Here is a 19,391-nt window from a genome sequence, read left to right on the forward strand (position 1 = left end):
AGTACATGACTGCGCAGACAGTGACAAACGTGTCAAGAATCACCTAGAGGGGTCCGTTCACCTCTTCTATGGTACAAACAGCTACTTCTGAAAAAAAACTTTTTGCATGACTTGGCGGAGAGAAAGAAAGGCCACTGCAGAAACCACAACATATAGGAGCCATAAAGTCCCTTTTAGTAGCACTAGAGTCACCTGCAATAATACTTTAATGGTTTCTATCACGCCCCAAGAGCACAGCATGAGTGCCGTAATTCAAACGCAATGTATCCTTGTGACAGATCACCTTTTTGAACATTAATTGCACTTTTCAAAAACTTAATATATGTCAGACCAACATGTCAAAAGTTGCTTAAATGCTTGCAGACTGCTGAAAGGAGGGGGTGCAGCGGTCATCCAAGCACTGCGCCCCTTCGGCTCTTCTCGGCAGTCGCAGACAGACATATAGAGGTCCATAGAAGCAACAAAGACAGCCAAAAGGGCCACCATGCTCGGATTAGTGCTGCAGCCCCCTCATTTCAGCAATCAGTGGGGGAGTCTCAGCAGCCGGACCCATCGCTCTGACAAGTCAAAAGTTTGTAAAAAGCAAAGCTACTCTTCAAAGGGCTTTTCCAGGCAAAAGCTATTGATGACCTATCCTCAGGGCAGGTTATCCATTGTCAATCACTGGTGTCCCACCAGTCGGGATTCCGGGTGATGAGCCGATTATCTGGCCAGCTGTCAGTGCAGCGAGCCGGACGTGCATCATAGAGGAGAGGAATGCATGTGCCCAATGAAATCAATGGGAGATGAAGCGGCCATTACACTTCCACGTCTGGCCACTATGTCACAGGTGGAAGTCCCGGAAGGGCTATAGCCATCTAGGACATTCCCGCTCCATCCCCTATGACGCACTTCCGTCCCATTGCACTGACAGTGAGCCAGTCAATCCAGTTCATCACTGGGGATCCCGAGCAGCGGGTCCCCGAGGATTAATGGGTGATGATTTTTGTATTAGGCTTTAAGGAAAAATCTCCTATTGGTTTGTGCCAATAACTCTCAGTCAATTTCCCCTATTAACTAAGCCTGGTATTTGCGATGCTGGCCATAGTAAGATTTTCCCTGGCGTACGATGCACCCAGTACATAAAGAGACGCACGCATGCATCACTGTGTGCCCTAACAGAGATGTATACCAGGTGCCATCTGTTGCACATTTCTGGCATTAATTATGGATAAATCTGTCTGCATAGGGCGGCCTCGGCCCCTCCGGACAAGCCGGATTACCCTTTTGAAAAAGTAACAAGGCCGATGTAAAAACATGAAAAGTTTTGTCACAAAGTTGCTATAAAATGTGCAACTTTTTAATGACAGAATTCTGGCCTACAAGACATAATAAAGGCGTCTCCATGATGATATCAAACACACTCTGTATACTGTACATCCTGCCGGCTTGCAGTCTCATATGTTCTTCCATTTGCCCCCTACTTAGTAACATAGATTTGGCTGGTTATCCAGAAGTAGGACTGTAAGACTACAAAGTAGAAGTTTGATGTCTGTTACCATGACGATACAGTCTGCATAGGGGCTGTAAACACAAAACGGTAATAAATTTGATCCCAAGAACAAAAAACCCTGAATGTAACTTCTTGTAGATTTTAATGTAATATCTGGCTGCAGCGCTAAAATTTAACATCAACGAAAACGCTGCGAAAAACATTGCAAAATGCTGCGTGTGAATCCAGCTTTTATGGTCGACCCATACCACTGCTGTATTTTCCTCTACTGGGTGCACAGATAATGCAAATAAATGATTACCTCCTTTTAGCTCGGATTCATCAAAAGGGAAAGGAACGTATGCCGTCTCTCCCATCCCGTGCATGCCATGACCCTGCGTAGAGAGGAATAGAAATATACCGTAAGTTAACTGCCGCTGGGAGATATGGCGGGCTTGTTGTAGACTTTCAGTGCAGGCGCAATACAATACATGTCCAGGAGGTGGCACCAAACTCCATTCAAACATACCAGAAACACATCTGCATGGATTTTAGGACATATTTCAAATCCAAAACATGACAGATTTCACTGCCTTTCATTGAAAATGGTAAAATCTACAGCAAAACTGGCAAACACCACAATATACATAACTTCTGAACGTAACCTTTAACCCCTTAAAGACTTGACTTTTCAGTTCCTTCTGTTTTTTTTTAAATCATTCCTGCCTTTCAAGATGCATAACTTTTGCATTTTTCTGTTGACAGAGACCGCTATAGGAGTAGTTTTTTTTTTATATCACCACCATTTAGTGGATCATATAATGTACTAAACTTTTTTTTTTAATGTTTAGGTGGGGTACAACGACAAAACAAACCACAATTGTGCCATATTTTGGAGAGTTTTCTTTTTATGGCGTTCACAGAGCAGTCAGAATGACACTTTATTCTGTTGGGCAGTACGATTACAGCAATACCAAACTGTATCATTATTAGTAGGTTGTATGGCTTAAAAAAAATAAAATAAATTATTTAAGAAAAACTGCTACTGTTGCCATTTTCTGACACCCATGACTTTACATGGGTGGAGCTTTGTGGGGGCGTCTTTTTGTGGGTTGAGCTGAAGTTTTTATTGGTATCATTTTGGGGTACCTAAAACTTTCTGATGACTTTTTATTCAATTATTTAAAGGAGGCGGGACGCCCAAAAAAAGCATGTAAATGCATTGTGATACGTTAACATTTCAGACATTTTACATGGGTTGACTGAAAGGAGGTTTTTTTTAACCCTAAATACTTTTTAACAATCACAGAAAATGGCCATATACTTACTGACTAAGGAGGGCAGATAGATGAATCCTCCTCTCACCATGCAGGTAGCTGACTACCAAATGAGGGAGCTAATTACACCTGTGGGGGACACCGATGAGACAGCCACTCACACTGCGCCTCTTAATATAGAGGGGGTGGCTGCTTGGTGTATACTCCCACACAGAGAAGATACAAAGTGGCAGACCACTCTGATACATGTAGTGCGCCATGCAGACCAGCAACCTATAAATGACGCCATAATAGTTCGGCGAGTTGCCCTGCACTTCAAAAAGTGAGCCACATTGGTTCATATTTCCCCTTTTGTGACGTATCTAAATATTTTTTCTTTTTTTCCATATTTTTAAACATTAACTTTTTTTTTTTACTGCCCAAAGAAAGCTTCAACTTTTAACTACTTGTACAATATAGTGTAAAACGTTGTACTTTGCAATGTTGCCTATTAATAAGCTTCCTTGCACAGCAGCCTTTAACCCCTTGAGTGGCACGCCTGGAAATTTCCCGGGACGAGCTCCACTGCCGATAGTGATATAGCCCGGAAGATTTCCAGGCTATGTATCACTATGGGAGCTGCAGAGCACAATGCCACAAGCTGTGACAGTGTGCTCTGCCTGCATAGACCCACAGAGAACAAAGCAGGACAATGAGAAGCAGGAAGATATTGCCGATATGCCGGCAATCTCCTGCTTCTAATGTCCTGCTTTGTTTATAGGTTGCCATAGAGACCATCGGCTTGTCAGAAGCAAGCAGACGGTCTCTGTGGCAGGGAGAGCTGATGCTTAGCTGTCAGAGGACAGCCAGGAACCAGCTCTTACAGCAGAGATCAGAGAAAACCTCTGATCTCTGCTGTGTTAACCCTTTACATGCTGCAGTCTATATGACTGCAGCATGTAAAGGGCTGTAACTGCAGCATGTAAAGGGCTGTCACCATCAGACCCCCGGAAAGTGATCAGGGGGTCCTGATGGGTCCCTGTGGAAGTCCCCTAAAGGGACAAAAAAAAATTTAAAAAAAGTTTAAAAAAAACAAAAGTAAAAAAATTATTAAAAAAAAATAAAAACACTTGTCTCCCTTTACTTTGTAAAAAATGTAAAATAAAAATCACACATGTGGTATCCGTGCGTCTTAATGACCCAGAGAAGGAAGTTGGTACATTATTTAACCCCTTAATGACATGGCCCCTTTTTTTCTTTTTTCCCCCCCATTTCTTTTTCCTCCCCGAAACATACAAAAACTGTATAAATTTGGTAACGCCAGAATCGTGTGACTCAGAGAATAATGTTATCACATTTATTCTGCACACTGAACGCCGTAAAAATGAAATTCAAAAAACAAAATGGCAGAATTTCTTTTTTTTCCCCCCCAATCTCCCTACAAATGGTTTTACAAAAGTTATGCAATACATTATATATACCCAAAAGTGATTCCATCAAAAAGTACAGCTTGTCCCACAAAAAACAAGCCCTCATATGGCCTGGTCAATGGAAAAATGAAAAAGTTATGGCTCTTGGAACACAACTGCAAAATTAGTTGAAATTCAATGATTAGACCATTTAAAAAACCTGCCCTGGTGGGCACGACAGAGTCATAGGAAACCCGCCACTCAAGGGGTTAATAGACCCCGGACTGTCATGCCAGCCCATTGTAACCCAATATTTGTGTTGTGGTGGGGCCAAATGAAGCAATACAGGAAAGCTTCCTCCCAACATACTGCTTGTATGCTGCAGTGAGCACGGACTGTGGAATCCAATTAGCTGATAACCGTGGTTTGAGCCAACTAAGATTGCGGCCAGTGCCAGTGCCGTTAGCGGTTGACAACAGCTGACACCCACTGGATATAAGCAAGCTCAGCTCCTTAGCCCACTCCATACAACTTTTGTGACTGCATGATGTATATTTATGTACTGCTGCAATCCGTTAAATTACAGCCAAAGATCCTATCTGAAATGTACGCTCCAGCCACAGTAAGGGCCCTCTTACCTGTGTGAATGGACAGGCACAAACATTCATTTGCCTAATTGTTGGGCCCTGTGAGACGCCCCTGACCAGCCCATGAACAAGCAGACACTCATTCATCAACTGACCTGATAGTTTATATTGCCAAAGAAATCATGGCTGTCGGCAGCACATCATCCCGCGTAACGAGACGACGGGCTACCAACAACTAGGAAACTATGCGGGATGAACAATTCCATGCATGTTCATTCGTCCCCTGTACATTCTGAATTGGCATGTACGAATATCAGTCAAACAAGCACCAATCTCAATTGGCGCTTGTAATTCAGTTCATATCAAGCCTTGAAAAATAAAAAGCCAAAGACAGTACGCGGTAAGCCTCTGATTGCCCAAACGGTGACAACAAGCAACTAGGCACTTACTTAAAAGGCAATATGCAGTCATAACCTCAACAAGGACTCTTCAGTCAAGACCTATAGAGGAGGATTACATACTACTGATTTTTCACAGACTGTTTTTTAGTTTAGCTTCTTGGGGGCAGAGCTGTGATCTTGGACTACAGTGTATCTACAGGGAGTCTAGGACACACCGCCTCCTGGTCTAACTCGCCCGACACACCGCCTCCTGGTCTAACTCGCCCGACACACCGCCTCCTGGTCTAACTCGCCCGACACACCGCCTCCTGGTCTAACTCGCCCGACACACCGCCTCCTGGTCTAACTCGCCCGACACACCGCCTCCTGGTCTAACTCGCCCGACACACCGCCTCCTGGTCTAACTCGCCCGACACACCGCCTCCTGGTCTAACTCGCCCGACACACCGCCTCCTGGTCTAACTCCCCCGACACACCGCCTCCTGGTCTAACTCCCCCGACACACCGCCTCCTGGTCTAACTCCCCCGACACACCGCCTCCTGGTCTAACTCCCCCGACACACCGCCTCCTGGTCTAACTCCCCCGACACACCGCCTCCTGGTCTAACTCCCCCGACACACCGCCTCCTGGTCTAACTCCCCCGACACACCGCCTCCTGGTCTAACTCCCCCGACACACCGCCTCCTGGTCTAACTCCCCCGACACACCGCCTCCTGGTCTAACTCCCCCGACACACCGCCTCCTGGTCTAACTCCCCCGACACACCGCCTCCTGGTCTAACTCCCCCGACACACCGCCTCCTGGTCTAACTCCCCCGACACACCGCCTCCTGGTCTAACTCCCCCGACACACCGCCTCCTGGTCTAACTCCCCCGACACACCGCCTCCTGGTCTAACTCCCCCGACACACCGCCTCCTGGTCTAACTCCCCCGACACACCGCCTCCTGGTCTAACTCCCCCGACACACCGCCTCCTGGTCTAACTCCCCCTTTCATCAGCTGCAGTGTATAAAACACAAGTATCATCGGCTACCCAAGAAGTCAGCGGTGGAGAGAGGATTTCTACTGTATTACAGAAAGGGCAGAAGGATTATAATGCACGGATCACTAAACCACCAGTGAGAACTAGATGATCATCAAGTAACCATTACATCTACACGCTTTGTAAAAAAAACAATCCCAACCCTAGAAGAAGTTGTTTTGATGCTAAACTTGTCCTTCAGTTTCATCTCAGGCAGAAATACAAATGATTAGATGAACGGTCTGGTTATTCGAGGCCCTAAAACGGTTTTTCCCCTTTGCCTATAAAAGGCTCTCAGAGGCTCCTTGTGTGTAGTGACCTCCTCTTCTGCTTGTGTGGAGCTTGTTGACCGCTAGACGCCTCTACGGTGCAGAGAAGAGATGTCACCCCGTTACCAGAGTCTGAGAGGGAGCGCATTATTGGGATGGGAGAAGCTGGTGTTGTATTGACAAATTGCCCAACACCTGGGCCGTGCTGACCAGACTGTTAAGAAGTGTTGGGACCAGAGGATGCATGAGGGCACACAAGCGACCGGGCTCAGGAGACCCTCGACAGACCACCGGTAGAGAGAAGCATCCGACAAGCATGAGCAGCTTCAACTATTTTGTTGTCCACCATCCAGAGACAGGTGGGCCCATCATTAGTTTGTCAAAACTATTTCCAGGCACTCGGCTGAAGGATATTTGGCCTCATGTCGCCCATTACATGTCCTGCCTTTGACACCCTCTATTTGCAGTGGTGTCATGAATGACAAAACTGAACTGATATTGAGTGGAACGGAGTTGTCTTCGGCGAAGGATCCAGGCAGCGACGACTGCAGTGTTCACGTCTGGAGACCTCGGGGTGAGTGCTTCAATTATGCCTTTGCGGTGGAGCGGCACACTGCCCCTTGCTGGTGTGATGGTCTGGGGGGCGGGGGGAGGGGGGGGGGCATTGCATGCGACAGTCGGTCACCCTAGTAGTGGTACGAGGGACAATGACAGCCCAGCGATATGTTCAGGACGTCCTGCAGCCATATGTGTTCCTCTCATGGCGGCTTTCAAGAGGCAGCAGGATAATGCTCGGCCGCAGACACAAGGGGGTCACAGGAAGCCCCCACAACACTGTCACAGTTCCATGGCTGCCGGGTCGCCAGATATATTGCCAATAGAACATGTATGGGAGCATCTGAGATGCCAACTTCTACAGCCTATGAATTTGCACGATATAGAGGCTCCGTTGCAGCAAATTTACAGCGATATGCCGCAGGATACCATATAGAATCTGTATCTCTCTATACCCGCCCGTATCACATCTTGTATCCAAGCTAGAGGTGGTACAACAGGGTCCCCTTGTCACATCTTGTGACCAAGCTAGAGGCGGCTCAACAGGGTACTAGAGCCTCCATGCCTGCCTGTATCACATATTGTAACCAAGCTGTAGGCAGTACAACAGGGTACTAGAGCCTCAATGCCCGCCCATATGACATCTTGTATCCAAGCTAGAGGTGGTACAACAGGGTACTAGAGCCTCCATGCTCCTTGTATCATATTTTGTATCCAAGCTAGAGGTGGTACAACAGGGTACTAGAGCCTCCATGCCCGCCCCTATCACATCTTGTATCCAAGCTAGAGGTGATACAACAGGGTACCAGAGCCTCCATGCCTGTCCGTATCACATCTTGTAGCTAAGCTGGTTGCGGTACACCAGGGTACTAGAGCCTCCATTCAAGTGTTCAGCATTTTTCCACAATAAATTCTCCTTTTGCTCTGATATTGTAATCACTTATATCAGCGTTACAATCACACAGAGAAAGTTTTATTTTAACGACAACTTCTTCTACGGGGCGGTTGCTACTGTCAATGAGTGGAATATATATATCTGGACAATCCCTTTAAGGGGGAACTGCATTCTGACCCCTATAAAGAGTCAAATTTTAGAAGAAGGAAAAAGTTGATCAGTGAAGAACACAAAACCCCACAGCAAACATACCTGAATGAGAACAGAAGAATGAGTCAGCGCATCATTCAGCATCACCAGCACATTAGATGTAGGGACCACGCCGGGATCATGTCCCCAAGAGGTGATCAATAACCGGTCATAGGCCTAGAAAACAGATCTGATCAGATTGATCACATAAGAGGAATTAGAGAGGATAAAGCAACACAGGGGATGCCATTAGTGGGAGTTGGGGGGGGGGGGGGTCACTCTCCAGGACAATTAGGGGGGAAAGCAAAAACCTTTCAACTATTCTGGAGCTTCACGTTCATGACTCTTACCAGGAAAACATCGGGTAACTTGCGAAGTCTGGTTCCCTTAGACAGCAAGAGCGATGGCGGCCCATAGCCACAGACATGGTATATGTAGAGCTTAAACCATATGGAGCTGACTTCAGGGATGGCTGGTCCGATGTGCTGCAAAAAATATATATTTTCTGTGACCAAACTGGACTCATAGGCCTTTTCCATAAAGGTTCTGCCTCCCCAAGCCCAAGAAAACAAAAGTCCAGAATACAGCGAGAAGGGAGTCCGGTTTGCATTGGAGGTGTGGCCAGATGGGGTTGGGGCGGGGCTTAAAGGGAACGCATCAACTATATATATATTTTTTTATTGAAACTGGATACTGAAACATTTTCCACTTCCCAATCTATTTATTTCCTGATTGTATATGTTTATTCTATTGCCTGTACATGACTATGTGGGTGGCCATCTTGTCTGAGCTGCAGTTAACAGCATTTAAAGATTTGCGTTACAGCAGCCTCATAGGCCATAGACAATAAAACACAGCAGCTGACCAACTGACTTCTCTGAGAGAGCTGTGGACATGCTCTGTGACCTGCGCAGGGAGGAGGAGGTGAGCTGTGACCATCACCTATCGCGAATGTTGGACTTTGTATTATAGAGGTCACCTTTCATTATCAATCTGGCCTGTGAGGATAATGGCAGAAGAGGTCTGAATTCAACAAGAGAGTGGCAAAAGGAGAGGAAAAGAAAAATCACCATATAGGATGAATATGTTCCAATTTAGAGGATAAAGAGTGAAATTATGGAGGCTCCCCAAATGTGTTGGGCTAAGTAGCAGGCAGAACACTGCAGAGTACATCGAGGTATAGGAAGTTGCTGCCAAACGGTTTTTCCATTGAGCCATAGGTGCCAACTTCGTCCGGGCATCCAGACTCCAGATACATCAGAAAAACAGCACTTTGGGCGCAAACTGCAAGATTACAGGAGCGCTCTTATTTATATTAAATAGACATGTATCCTGTTATTTCATTATCTGTGTGACGTAAGAGGGGGGGGGGGATATTTCCCTGAAATGCTTTGCTTCATGGACTTTTAAGCTAGGCAATAAAAGCACACGTATATTTTTGAAGTTTCCGCCCAAAGTGCTATTCTTCTGATATACCTTGGGAGGATAATGAGGAAGGCCTAGTGGTCAGTGTGAGAACAGCAGGACTTTAAAATAGAAATAATAAATATAGTATTTTTAACAAAACCATTATTTATATAATAGATCGTTTTCTGCTGAAACATTCCTTGTAAATTTACTGTGACTCGTATTTCCATGATTAAGGCTGCCTGTCCACAGGGGGGGGGGGGGGGGGGGGTTAAATTGCGTTCCCCAGGGCGATAAACCAGCCGTGTGGAACGTAGTGAAAGCTCTCCATAGCATTGCTATGGAGAGCGCTTCCCCCCTGTCCATAAGCGGAGAATCATTGCGATTCTCCGCTCGTAGGCGACAATTCGCAGCATGCTATGATTTGCCGCCATTCTCCGCAGTCAGCCTATCTGTCAGATAGGCCGACAGCGGAGATCCATCTGCTGGCTTCTGCTCCCGGGCGGCGGTATCCCGTGCCAGAGATCCGCCGCGGGATACCGCAAAGCCCATGGACAGGCTTAGGCTGCTGATTCTCAAGTAATTACTGAGGCTTCACACATGTAACATTAGCTAGCAATACGCCGCTTTACTTGAGCATTAAAGTGAAAGTGAATCTCCATCTTTTGCAATCCGTACACTAATTTCTGTACTAAATCTCTATAGCAATTGGAGTGCCGTTTCTCTGACGCAGAGATACAAATCCCTGCATAGACTGATATAACCAAACAAAATTAACCCATAGAAGCACAGAATCCACAAGGTCAGTGGAATGTGTCATGTCCACACGGATGCCAGAACCCAAATACCCAGCAGAACATTGCCCAGAGCATCACACTGCCTCCATCGGTTTGTCTTCTTCCTACAGAGCCTCCTGGTTCCATCTCAGCCCCAGATAAGATAAGAGACTAGAAGGAGTATAGAAGTTTACTGCAAATAGAAGTAAGCCAGCAAAGCTCCCTCTAGTGGTGGTTGCAGGCACCTACAAAGTTATTTTCTTTATGTCTTATACAGGGTATTCATGGCTTCATCAGAAAATGAATGGTCCAATCACTACAACAAAAGCTCAGAATTTTGCAGCCACTTAAAAAGAAACAAAATTATTAGGCTCCAGATCTAATCGAGGCTAGAGACGCGCTTTTGGTCCGATTTTAAAACCAAGGATGTCAGCTATAGCTCTCAGAAGTAGCATGAGCTCCGTTTATCCAAAACTGTAATGTCCTTTTCCTGTTAAACGAACAGAGCTTGGGGTAATCGGTAGGGAGGTTAAAGTAAAGAAATCAAAAAGTCTATTGAAAAAAAATATATATTTATATTAAAAGACAGTCCTAGGTGTCAAGTTAAACATCTTGTTAACCTGAGCTGCTACGTGTGCATTAAAGGCTAGAAATTCCACAAACTACTTGTGATGAATCCTATTAAAGCAAAGAATTACATTCAGCGACTGCATAGATGCAGAGAACCTACCTGGGGTGTGCAGCTGCTGATGGGCCGGATTTCATTGGTGAGGGGCGCCATAGACACCAGAAGCGAGTAGTTTTTGTTTAAAACTCGACTGCATGTGGCTGGGTCCAGACCGAGGAGACTTTCACATCGCAGCAGATCCAGTGGTAAACCTGCACTTACAAAACAGTGATTTGCTGAAGGTCGTATGCATTTAATTACACTTTAGCCTCTTTAAGATCACCAGCCTTGTTCTCAGGCTTTAAACCCTTACCACTGTAGAATGTATGGGTGCGGTTTTGATGCTCACAATACCACAAGGGGTGGGGTGATAATGAACAAAAGTCCATGTCACCCCTCCCCTGGGACAGACAGGAGAATCAGATTGTTCTCTGCTGCCTGCTCATCCCCGGCTGCTCCCACTCTGCACACAGACTGACATGATAGCTGTAAATTCAGTATTCCCAATCTGACTTCAAACAGCTGTGGCTCCGGATCTATTGAGGCTACAGACACACTACTGGTCTGATTTAAAAGCCAAAAATCTCAGCTACAGCTGTCAAAAGTAGACCACCACCATAGGGAGCCAAGTATTGAACGCAAGCCTCTAAAAGGCGTCAGGTCATTTAGGATCAAAACAACCTGGTTGTTAAGAGGTGAAAGAGGTTGTCAACTTTGGACGTTCCCCTTTTGTCAAACAAGTCCACCTACAATAAGCTGATCACAGGCTGGCAGACCCATGGGACCATCAATGATCGATTATAATCCGTGCTATGCATTGTACTGTGACACTGTCTATGGAAGGAAGAGGGGGCTACCAGGACACAGATGACAAGCTGGACACATTTCATACCTGCATTTGATTGTTCAGGAAGTGCAGTAAGTTCCTTGTTGTGGCGCAGGAAGAGGATGGTATTTCGTAAAGTTAGTGCATGATCAAAGTACCTCTGAGCCTCCCCTTCTCCTGTGCTTTGTACCTGCAAGAGACAATGGCATGATCTTCAATCCACCTTCTGCAATGGAGGTTTCCTCTGTATATTGCAGCCACTTCCATGCAGTGCAGCCCCGTCTGATACTTACCAGCCAATTTCCCATCAATGCCATGACGTATCACTACAACATTAGCTAGAGGCTATACTACTTCTGCCTGCTGGGGGGCAAGTTTAATTATCATTAACTTCTATATTCACCTAAATAATCTACAGACTATATTATATATATATATATATATATATATATATATATATATATATATATTATATATATATATATATATATATATATTCAGAAGGATGAGCTGTAGTCTCCTCCATTATACCTGTGTCATCATTATCAGTAACTGATAAGCGTGGTTGTGTCCTTCTCTAGGTAGTTTTGTGGTAGAGTCCATTTAACAGCATCACACAGACTGAATTTGACTAGTTTCAGAAGACATAACCCCAAGTAAATCTGACCTGGTCAGAATTGAGATCCCATGATATCAGAGGATAAAGAGGTCAGGAGTTTCATACAGAAAGGAGTAACTAACAGAGGTAACACTAGCTCACTTACATATACTGGGAGCATAGCTACATGATGAAAAAAAACCAAAAAACCCACTGGAGTGGCCCTTTAAAGGGAGCCTGTTCTGTCTAGTGCACACCATAAATTAAGTTTATATACTCATAGGACTGGTGCCCCAGAGTCTGGGGTGTACGCTGGCTCCCTGTTCGTTTCCTGTCGAACTAGAAAGACACCAGGTGGACAGTAAACAGTTTTGACAACACTATGCAGAGAGTAGTCTGCTCAATGCACTGAACGGTGGTTTCGCAGCAGGAAGTGAAGGAAAGGGGAGTAGGGCAAGTATAAAAAGTACAACCCCAGACATCACGGCACCCAACTATGAGCCCATAAACTTTGTTTATGGTGTTCATAAGACGTGACAAGTTCCCTTAAAAACATTTTCTATTGATTAGCAGAGCAATAAAGAACACAGTCTCCAGAATTAGCTAGCATTGAGTGACACACCTTTTCTAATTCCACAAGGAAACTGTCCAGAGTCTCATCTGACAACTTGCCCACTTCAAACATGGTTACTGCGTGGCTCTTCAGGTTCTGTAATACACAAAAGAAAAGTAAGAGGCCGGTTGAGACGCCGCCATGGTCACAAGACATGATAAACTTTAGCTACCCTAAATCCAACATTGGTGAATTGACAGCTTCCTGCAGACAGACTCATCCGTAATATTATGCCCTAATTCCTAAACGTCCAATAGATGGCACCGGCACCGCTCCATGAGCAGCAGCTGCAGTTTTACTATAAAGCCGACATCACTTCCAATTTTGACCGTCTAAAGGAATGTATGTTCAGAGAAGGTGTGCATGACCTCTGGAGACAGAAGATGCCTCCTCTGCTAGGACTTTCATCAACTAGAAGTCCCTACAGACTAAATATCGCCAAGTATGCTGGACCAAGCAAGATAGTTATAGGATTAAAAGGGTTATTTTTTACCGTGATTAACATGGTGTTTTGAGCGCTATGGCATAAAGCTGCCACTGAAATCAATGGAGCCTCCCCTACATCCACAGTGGAAAAAATGGAAGACCCGCACAGCCCTGCAGAGGATCCGGACGGGTGGGTAGGTAATGCCCTCTTGCCACAGGCAGGGTGGGGTTCCGCTGCAGGCTCCCGTCCGCGGAATCCGACCTGCCGTTGACATGAGGCCTTTGGCCAAAAAAAAAAAAGTTTTCCCATTTATCATTTTGTTACATCAATGGGATGGCAGAAGGTAAGAAATTGATGCCATTAAAACCCTATTGGCAACCCACTACATCTGGTTCTTTTTCCAGCCGACGTCTTTTTGACTCCGATGCACAAAAGATGAAAACTCTATAACGGATCATTTTTTTCATGCATGTTTTGTTAAGCTGAAGTCAAAAGGATGACGACAGTTTTGTCACAATGTGATGAGAGCCTTACCGGCGATAAGTTACCCATCATCAGGAAGGCCGTGAGCGTGGAATCAAACAAGAAGGCGATGCGCTTGGTGTGGCCACTTGTGAGGTTCAGGCTGCTCACACTGGATGTCTCTGCTATCAAAGAGGGGCAAGGAAAAAAAAACACATAGGGGTTAGAGCAGCTTTCTGGTTTTACTTAAAGTAGATCTTGAAAGTTGCTTAACTTTTCAGTGGGCAACAATTTAAGTACAGTTTGTGCTACAGTTCCTTCGATGTCCAAGATCTCTGCATGCTCCTAATGAATGGAAACATTCTTGCCCTCTAATAATTATTCAGATATGTAATATATATTATATATATGGTCAGGCATTCAGCCTAGAGATGTAAATGCTTCCCATCAGAACTCTTTATTATACAATAATTAGGCTTTACATAAAACCCATTAAAAGGTTCATTCACACGGTTGGAATAAGTGCGGATTTTCTGCAGAAAATTGGCCTCAAAATGTTGCGGATTTTGACGCAGATCCGCAGCAGAATTCAACCCTTCAACTGAAACTGTGAACTGTTGTGGCGGTATTACCTGCATCGTCCTGGCTGTTTGTGTCTGTGTCGGTAGCCGAAGACGCCAGATCTTGTACAGGACTCTTACTTTCGGTGCTCTCCCAGGAAAGCAGCATCTTCTGTGGATCCAAAGTGCTCCTGCGCATCACAGAGACCACATATTAGTACAACTCAAAGTGGCTGAACACAATGGAGACCCTTTTTTGTAGTCCTGGACATCCCCCTAATACTACGTCATCCCCTCTCCCACCTAGCGTATAAGTGGTCTTACAGGACAGAAGTTATGTGAACACCAAGCCAAAAAAAGTCATGATGTTCAGCTTCCAATTTACGCATAAAGATAAGTCTGCGAAGAATTACTTTAGTCGGTTTACAGATGGGACGTTCCTCCAGGACAGGTGCAGCTGATCCGGATTGATCACTTGTCCCTTTTTAATGGCAAACCCCAAGCGGCAATACATGGACACCGCGTTCTGGAGAGGAAAGACAAAAATTATGAATTTCACATCTGCTACAAGAAGATTATTAAATTATAGGTGTTTAAAGGAATTTGATGATTTTAGATATTTTATTTCCATCCTCTATGTGGCTGCACACGTCACAGAAATGAATGGAAACCGTAAGAGGAAGAGTTTGCCCTTCAACCACCCAGAGTACAATGACCCCCATATACATTCACCAACTGTTGGAAGAAAGTCCCATTAAACATTAGCAAGTTGTCAGACTCTGGTTCAGCCGTTATTGGAAGGTTTGGACTACTAAATGCTAATGTGTATGAGGGCCCTTAGTGGGCTACCATGTGGGTGTTCTTCTGTGCACTAATCCAGGTGGGCACAGGGGTGTAATTGGTGAAGTAACATACAAACTTTTGTAAAAGGTGGTAGGAAATACAAGTCTTTAAGAACTTTCATACAAAGAGTGACTGTGTGACTAGAAAACTGCGCTGCATCTCAATAAAAGGTCTGACAGTGGCTGAAACAACTCCAGATACAGTACGAAGAGCCGCTCTGGAGCACATACTGCTGTTTTAACTGTGCAGACTAATACAACATATACAGTATATATAATTTTGGGTCATAAAGGGTTTTTTTCTGGGAGGACAGAATAGAATATTAGTGGGATCCAACTCTTCGACGCCTGTTGAGAGCTGACTAAAGGGGCCGCAATGCTTTAGTGAGTAGTTAATGTCCATCCTTCATTATTTAGAAGGCACAATGCCGTACCAGTGGTCATTTCTGACATAACAGCTAAATCCCATTCATTTGACTAGAATAGAGCTGCAGTACCAGACACTGCCATTAGGAGTTAGACCACCGCCACTTTGCAGTTTTGTAGCACTAGAAAGCCTCTTTCACTTCAAGATGTTGGTTCCCATACCTTTACTAAAGACAAGTCGATCTCCAAGACATTTGCAAGCTGGAAAAAGAAAAGTGAAGGATGAGAAGAATGCAAGACTGGATGAGAATCCAATAATCAATGAACACTACACTTCATGCTGTTAGTTAGGTTCAATATTTCTCGCAGGTGAGAGTTTGCTACAATTGTATCCAGTCTAGACAATACTTTGTGAGTTAAACAGACTGGACCCCCAGATATTTTGTACCTGCACTGATACAAATCCTACTGTGTTTCCCCTAAAAATAAGCCTTATCCTGATTTTTCAGGATTTTTTTGGGGGGGAGGCTTGAAATATAAGCCCTACCCTGAAAGTAAGCCCTAGCTGCGTTACATAAATGAATAAAAGGGGGGGGGGGAAAAAAAACCACATTACCTATCAGGCTCGGTCGACATCGCTCCCGTTGCTCTTCAGAGCTTCACCGTGCTTTTTGCAGTCCTCGGTCGCTGACAGAAGATCACTGCCTGGTTATGGGATTCATAAATTCCACCTCCAGAATGCGATGGATCTGCTTGGTTGTCGAGCGCTGCTTAGCCAATCAATGCAGCGCTCGCTGAACCAACGCGACAGCTGCACTGATTGGCTTTGCGGCGGTCGAAGAACCAAATCAGAGCCATCACATTGTGGAGGCGGGATTTAAGATTTGGCCAAACAATGCCGCGGCTCAGCCAAATCATAATGGCTGCCTCCACAATGTGATGGCCGTGATCGTTTCTTCGACTGCTGCATTGATTGGCTGAGCAGAGGTCGAAGAACCAACCATAGCCCTCACGTTGTGAAAGCGGCCTTTACGAATTGGCTGAGCCCCGGCATTGATTGGCCAATTCATAAATGCCGACTCCACAACCCGACGGCAGTGAGTAGTTCTTTACCCGCAGCTCAGCCAATCAATGCAGCGGCTGCGTTGATTTAGAGAGCACTGTATTGATTGGCTTAGCAGTGCTCAACAACCAATCAGAGCTATCGCTTCCAGGAGGTGGGATTTATGAATCCTGTAACCAGGAAGTGATCTTCTGTCGGCAGCCGACATCTGTAAGAAGCGCCGCGAAGCTCCTAAGCACAGCGGGAGGGACATGGCCTGAGCCTGCTAGGTAAGTAAAATAAGACATTCCCCCCGAAAATGAGACCTAGTGCCTCTTTTGGGGCACAAATTAATATAAGACAGGGTCTTATTTTTAGGGAAACACGGTATTCCTTTTAGGCAACGTCCACACAGATTTTAGTGCAGACATAAGTCAAAATATGCAAAACACCACATCAATTTTGGTGTGGATTTTACCCCCTCGGCTGAAGAGGTGATAGCAGTGCTGAAAATCCGCTGCATGAATTGACATAAAAGCCATACCAGAGGTCAATGGATACCGCAGATTTTCTCTGCAGCTTGTGGGCGATATTTTTGAAACTTAATCCACAATGATTATATTGTAAATTTCTGCGGATTTTCTATAGTCAATTCTGCTATAGAAAATCTGCAGCATTTCAGTCGTGTGTGAACATAACCTAACTGTGCAGGGAAGAGCAGCGGCAGCTCTGCTTACACTGCTGCCCAAGGCGTGCTCAGGGAAATCAGTATTGCACTTTTCCTGCGCGAGCACCACCATGCAAAAGCACTGGAATGCTTCACTTAAAACCAGCTGATCACCAAGGGTACTGCTCCTGAGACCCCCCAGCAAAACCAGTGGCCAGCGACTGCTTATTTGCCTGTAGAGACCTTTATAGGGTAACTGTATTACATATGGCCATTCAAATTAGTGGGCGTGCATGTAAAACATGAACAGATCAGGTCTGGCAGAGCGAGGGCGCCGTTTCATCATTTTAGCGGCTCTGTACTCTGGATTGTAGAGGGAGGTACATACACAATCCTACCAAAAGTATTTGGACACTTAGCAGTGTTACGTCACTTTCCCAAGCCATGATTCATAAGGGTCTTTTTACACAAGGCGACCTGTGGGGGTGCAGATGGCCGATGGGTCATCTAAGTGATAACACTGTGGAACAAAGTTTTCAAAATTTTTTGTAACAAATTGATACACTTCTGCAAAATTAAAACCTGCTGATTTCACTGGTAAAACCAAATAATAGCAGCACCTCTCATTTTCAAGTTATTGAACCCCTTAGTGACCAGGCATTTTTTTTTTCCATTTAAAAAAAACTGACTCCCATAACTGGAAAACCTTAAGTGGCAGAAAAAAATGGATATCATATTTGAATTTGGTGCACTAATAATAATAATCAACTTTATTTGTATAGCGCCAACATATTCTGCAGCGCTTACATAGACAGGGGGGAATACAGAAAGACTTAAAGGGGTTGTCCCGCGGCAGCAAGTGGGTCTATACACTTCTGTATGGCCATATTAATGCACTTTGTAATATACATTGTGCATTAATTATGAGCCATACAGAAGTTATAAAAAGTTTTTTACTTACCTGCTCCGTTGCTAGCGTCCTCGTTCCCATGGAGCCGACTAATTTTCGCCCTCCGATGGCCAAATTAGCCGCGCTTGCGCAGTCCGGGTCTTCTGCTCTCTTCAATGGAGCCGCTCGTGCAGAATGCCGGCTCCGTGTAGCTCCGCCCCGTCACGTGCCGATTCCAGCCAATCAGGAGGCTTGGAATCGGCAGTGGACCGCACAGAAGAGCTGCGGTCCACGGAGGAAGAGGATCCCGGCGGCCATCTTCACCGGTAAGTATAGAAGTCACCGGAGCGCGGGGATTCAGGTAAGCGCTCCGGTAAGCTTTCTTTAGGTCCCTGCATCGGGGTTGTCTCGCGCCGACCGGGGGGGGTGGGGTTGAAAAAAAAAAAAAAAAAACGTTTCGGCGCGGGACAACCCCTTTAAGTACAAACATTACAGAACCACGGTTACATAGTAATCAGTTGATGGAAACAATAGGGGTGCGGGTCCTGCTCCAACGAGCTTACATACTACAAGTAATGGGGTGATACAGAGGGTAAAGGGGCTGGAGATGTGCACTGTATGGTGAGGGGGAGAGTGAGGGGTGATATACACATAGACAATGGTCCGACATTTAGCCGTGTGACGGCAGAAACAGTATGACTGCAGGAGCGGTTTATGATGGCTAGCAGGGATTGCAGTCGGTAGGTCAGGGAGCATGTTATCAGGCGGAGTACAGAGGAGTTTGTTTAGGGAATGCGGTATGCCTCCCTGAAGAGGTGCGTTTTTAGAGCACGCCTGAAGTTCTGCGAGTCCTGGATTGCTCGGGTAGCCTTTGGTAGTGCGTTCCAGAGGATTGGGCTGCTCTGGAGAAGTCTTGGAGGTGGGAATGAGAAGTTCAAATTAAAGGGGCGCTCAGTCTGGTTTCGTTAGCAGAGAGGAGAGCCCGGGCTGGTTCATGGATTGAGATGAGGGAGGCAATATAGGGGGGGGCGCTGCGCTGCACTAAAGTTACTATGAGCCATCTATCTGCTTATCTGTTACAAAAATTGTGTAGCAGTGTAATCGTTCTTGTGCTTTTACACAGGAGCAATCATTGTTAGTGAATCGAGGTGCAGCGGGCCAGGGATCATACCGCCGCCGATTAGTCGTTCAGTTT

At 45.4% G+C, this 19,391-nt stretch overlaps 1 protein-coding gene across 2 annotated transcripts in view; it reads right to left on the reverse strand.

Annotated features, from left to right (window-relative positions):
- The window catches only part of FAM91A1 (family with sequence similarity 91 member A1), a 55,513-nt gene that overhangs the window by 14,606 nt on the left and 21,516 nt on the right, over positions 1-19,391 (reverse strand). The window contains exons 10-19 of one of the 2 annotated variants that reach the window (XM_066578473.1): positions 15,821-15,859; positions 14,804-14,916; positions 14,463-14,581; positions 13,903-14,012; positions 12,951-13,037; positions 11,797-11,920; positions 10,968-11,116; positions 8,405-8,539; positions 8,118-8,231; positions 1,794-1,866 (exon numbers count right to left, since the gene is read on the reverse strand). In XM_066578473.1, coding sequence (XP_066434570.1) covers positions 1,794-1,866; positions 8,118-8,231; positions 8,405-8,539; positions 10,968-11,116; positions 11,797-11,920; positions 12,951-13,037; positions 13,903-14,012; positions 14,463-14,581; positions 14,804-14,916; positions 15,821-15,859 — 1,063 coding nt within the window. Of the gene's footprint in view, positions 1-1,793; positions 1,867-8,117; positions 8,232-8,404; positions 8,540-10,967; positions 11,117-11,796; positions 11,921-12,950; positions 13,038-13,902; positions 14,016-14,462; positions 14,582-14,803; positions 14,917-15,820; positions 15,860-19,391 lie in introns of both variants that reach the window. The other variant, XM_066578472.1, reaches the window with a different exon arrangement.

This window comes from Eleutherodactylus coqui, chromosome 9, assembly GCF_035609145.1.
Source record: "Eleutherodactylus coqui strain aEleCoq1 chromosome 9, aEleCoq1.hap1, whole genome shotgun sequence".
Lineage (NCBI taxonomy): Eukaryota > Metazoa > Chordata > Amphibia > Anura > Eleutherodactylidae > Eleutherodactylus > Eleutherodactylus coqui.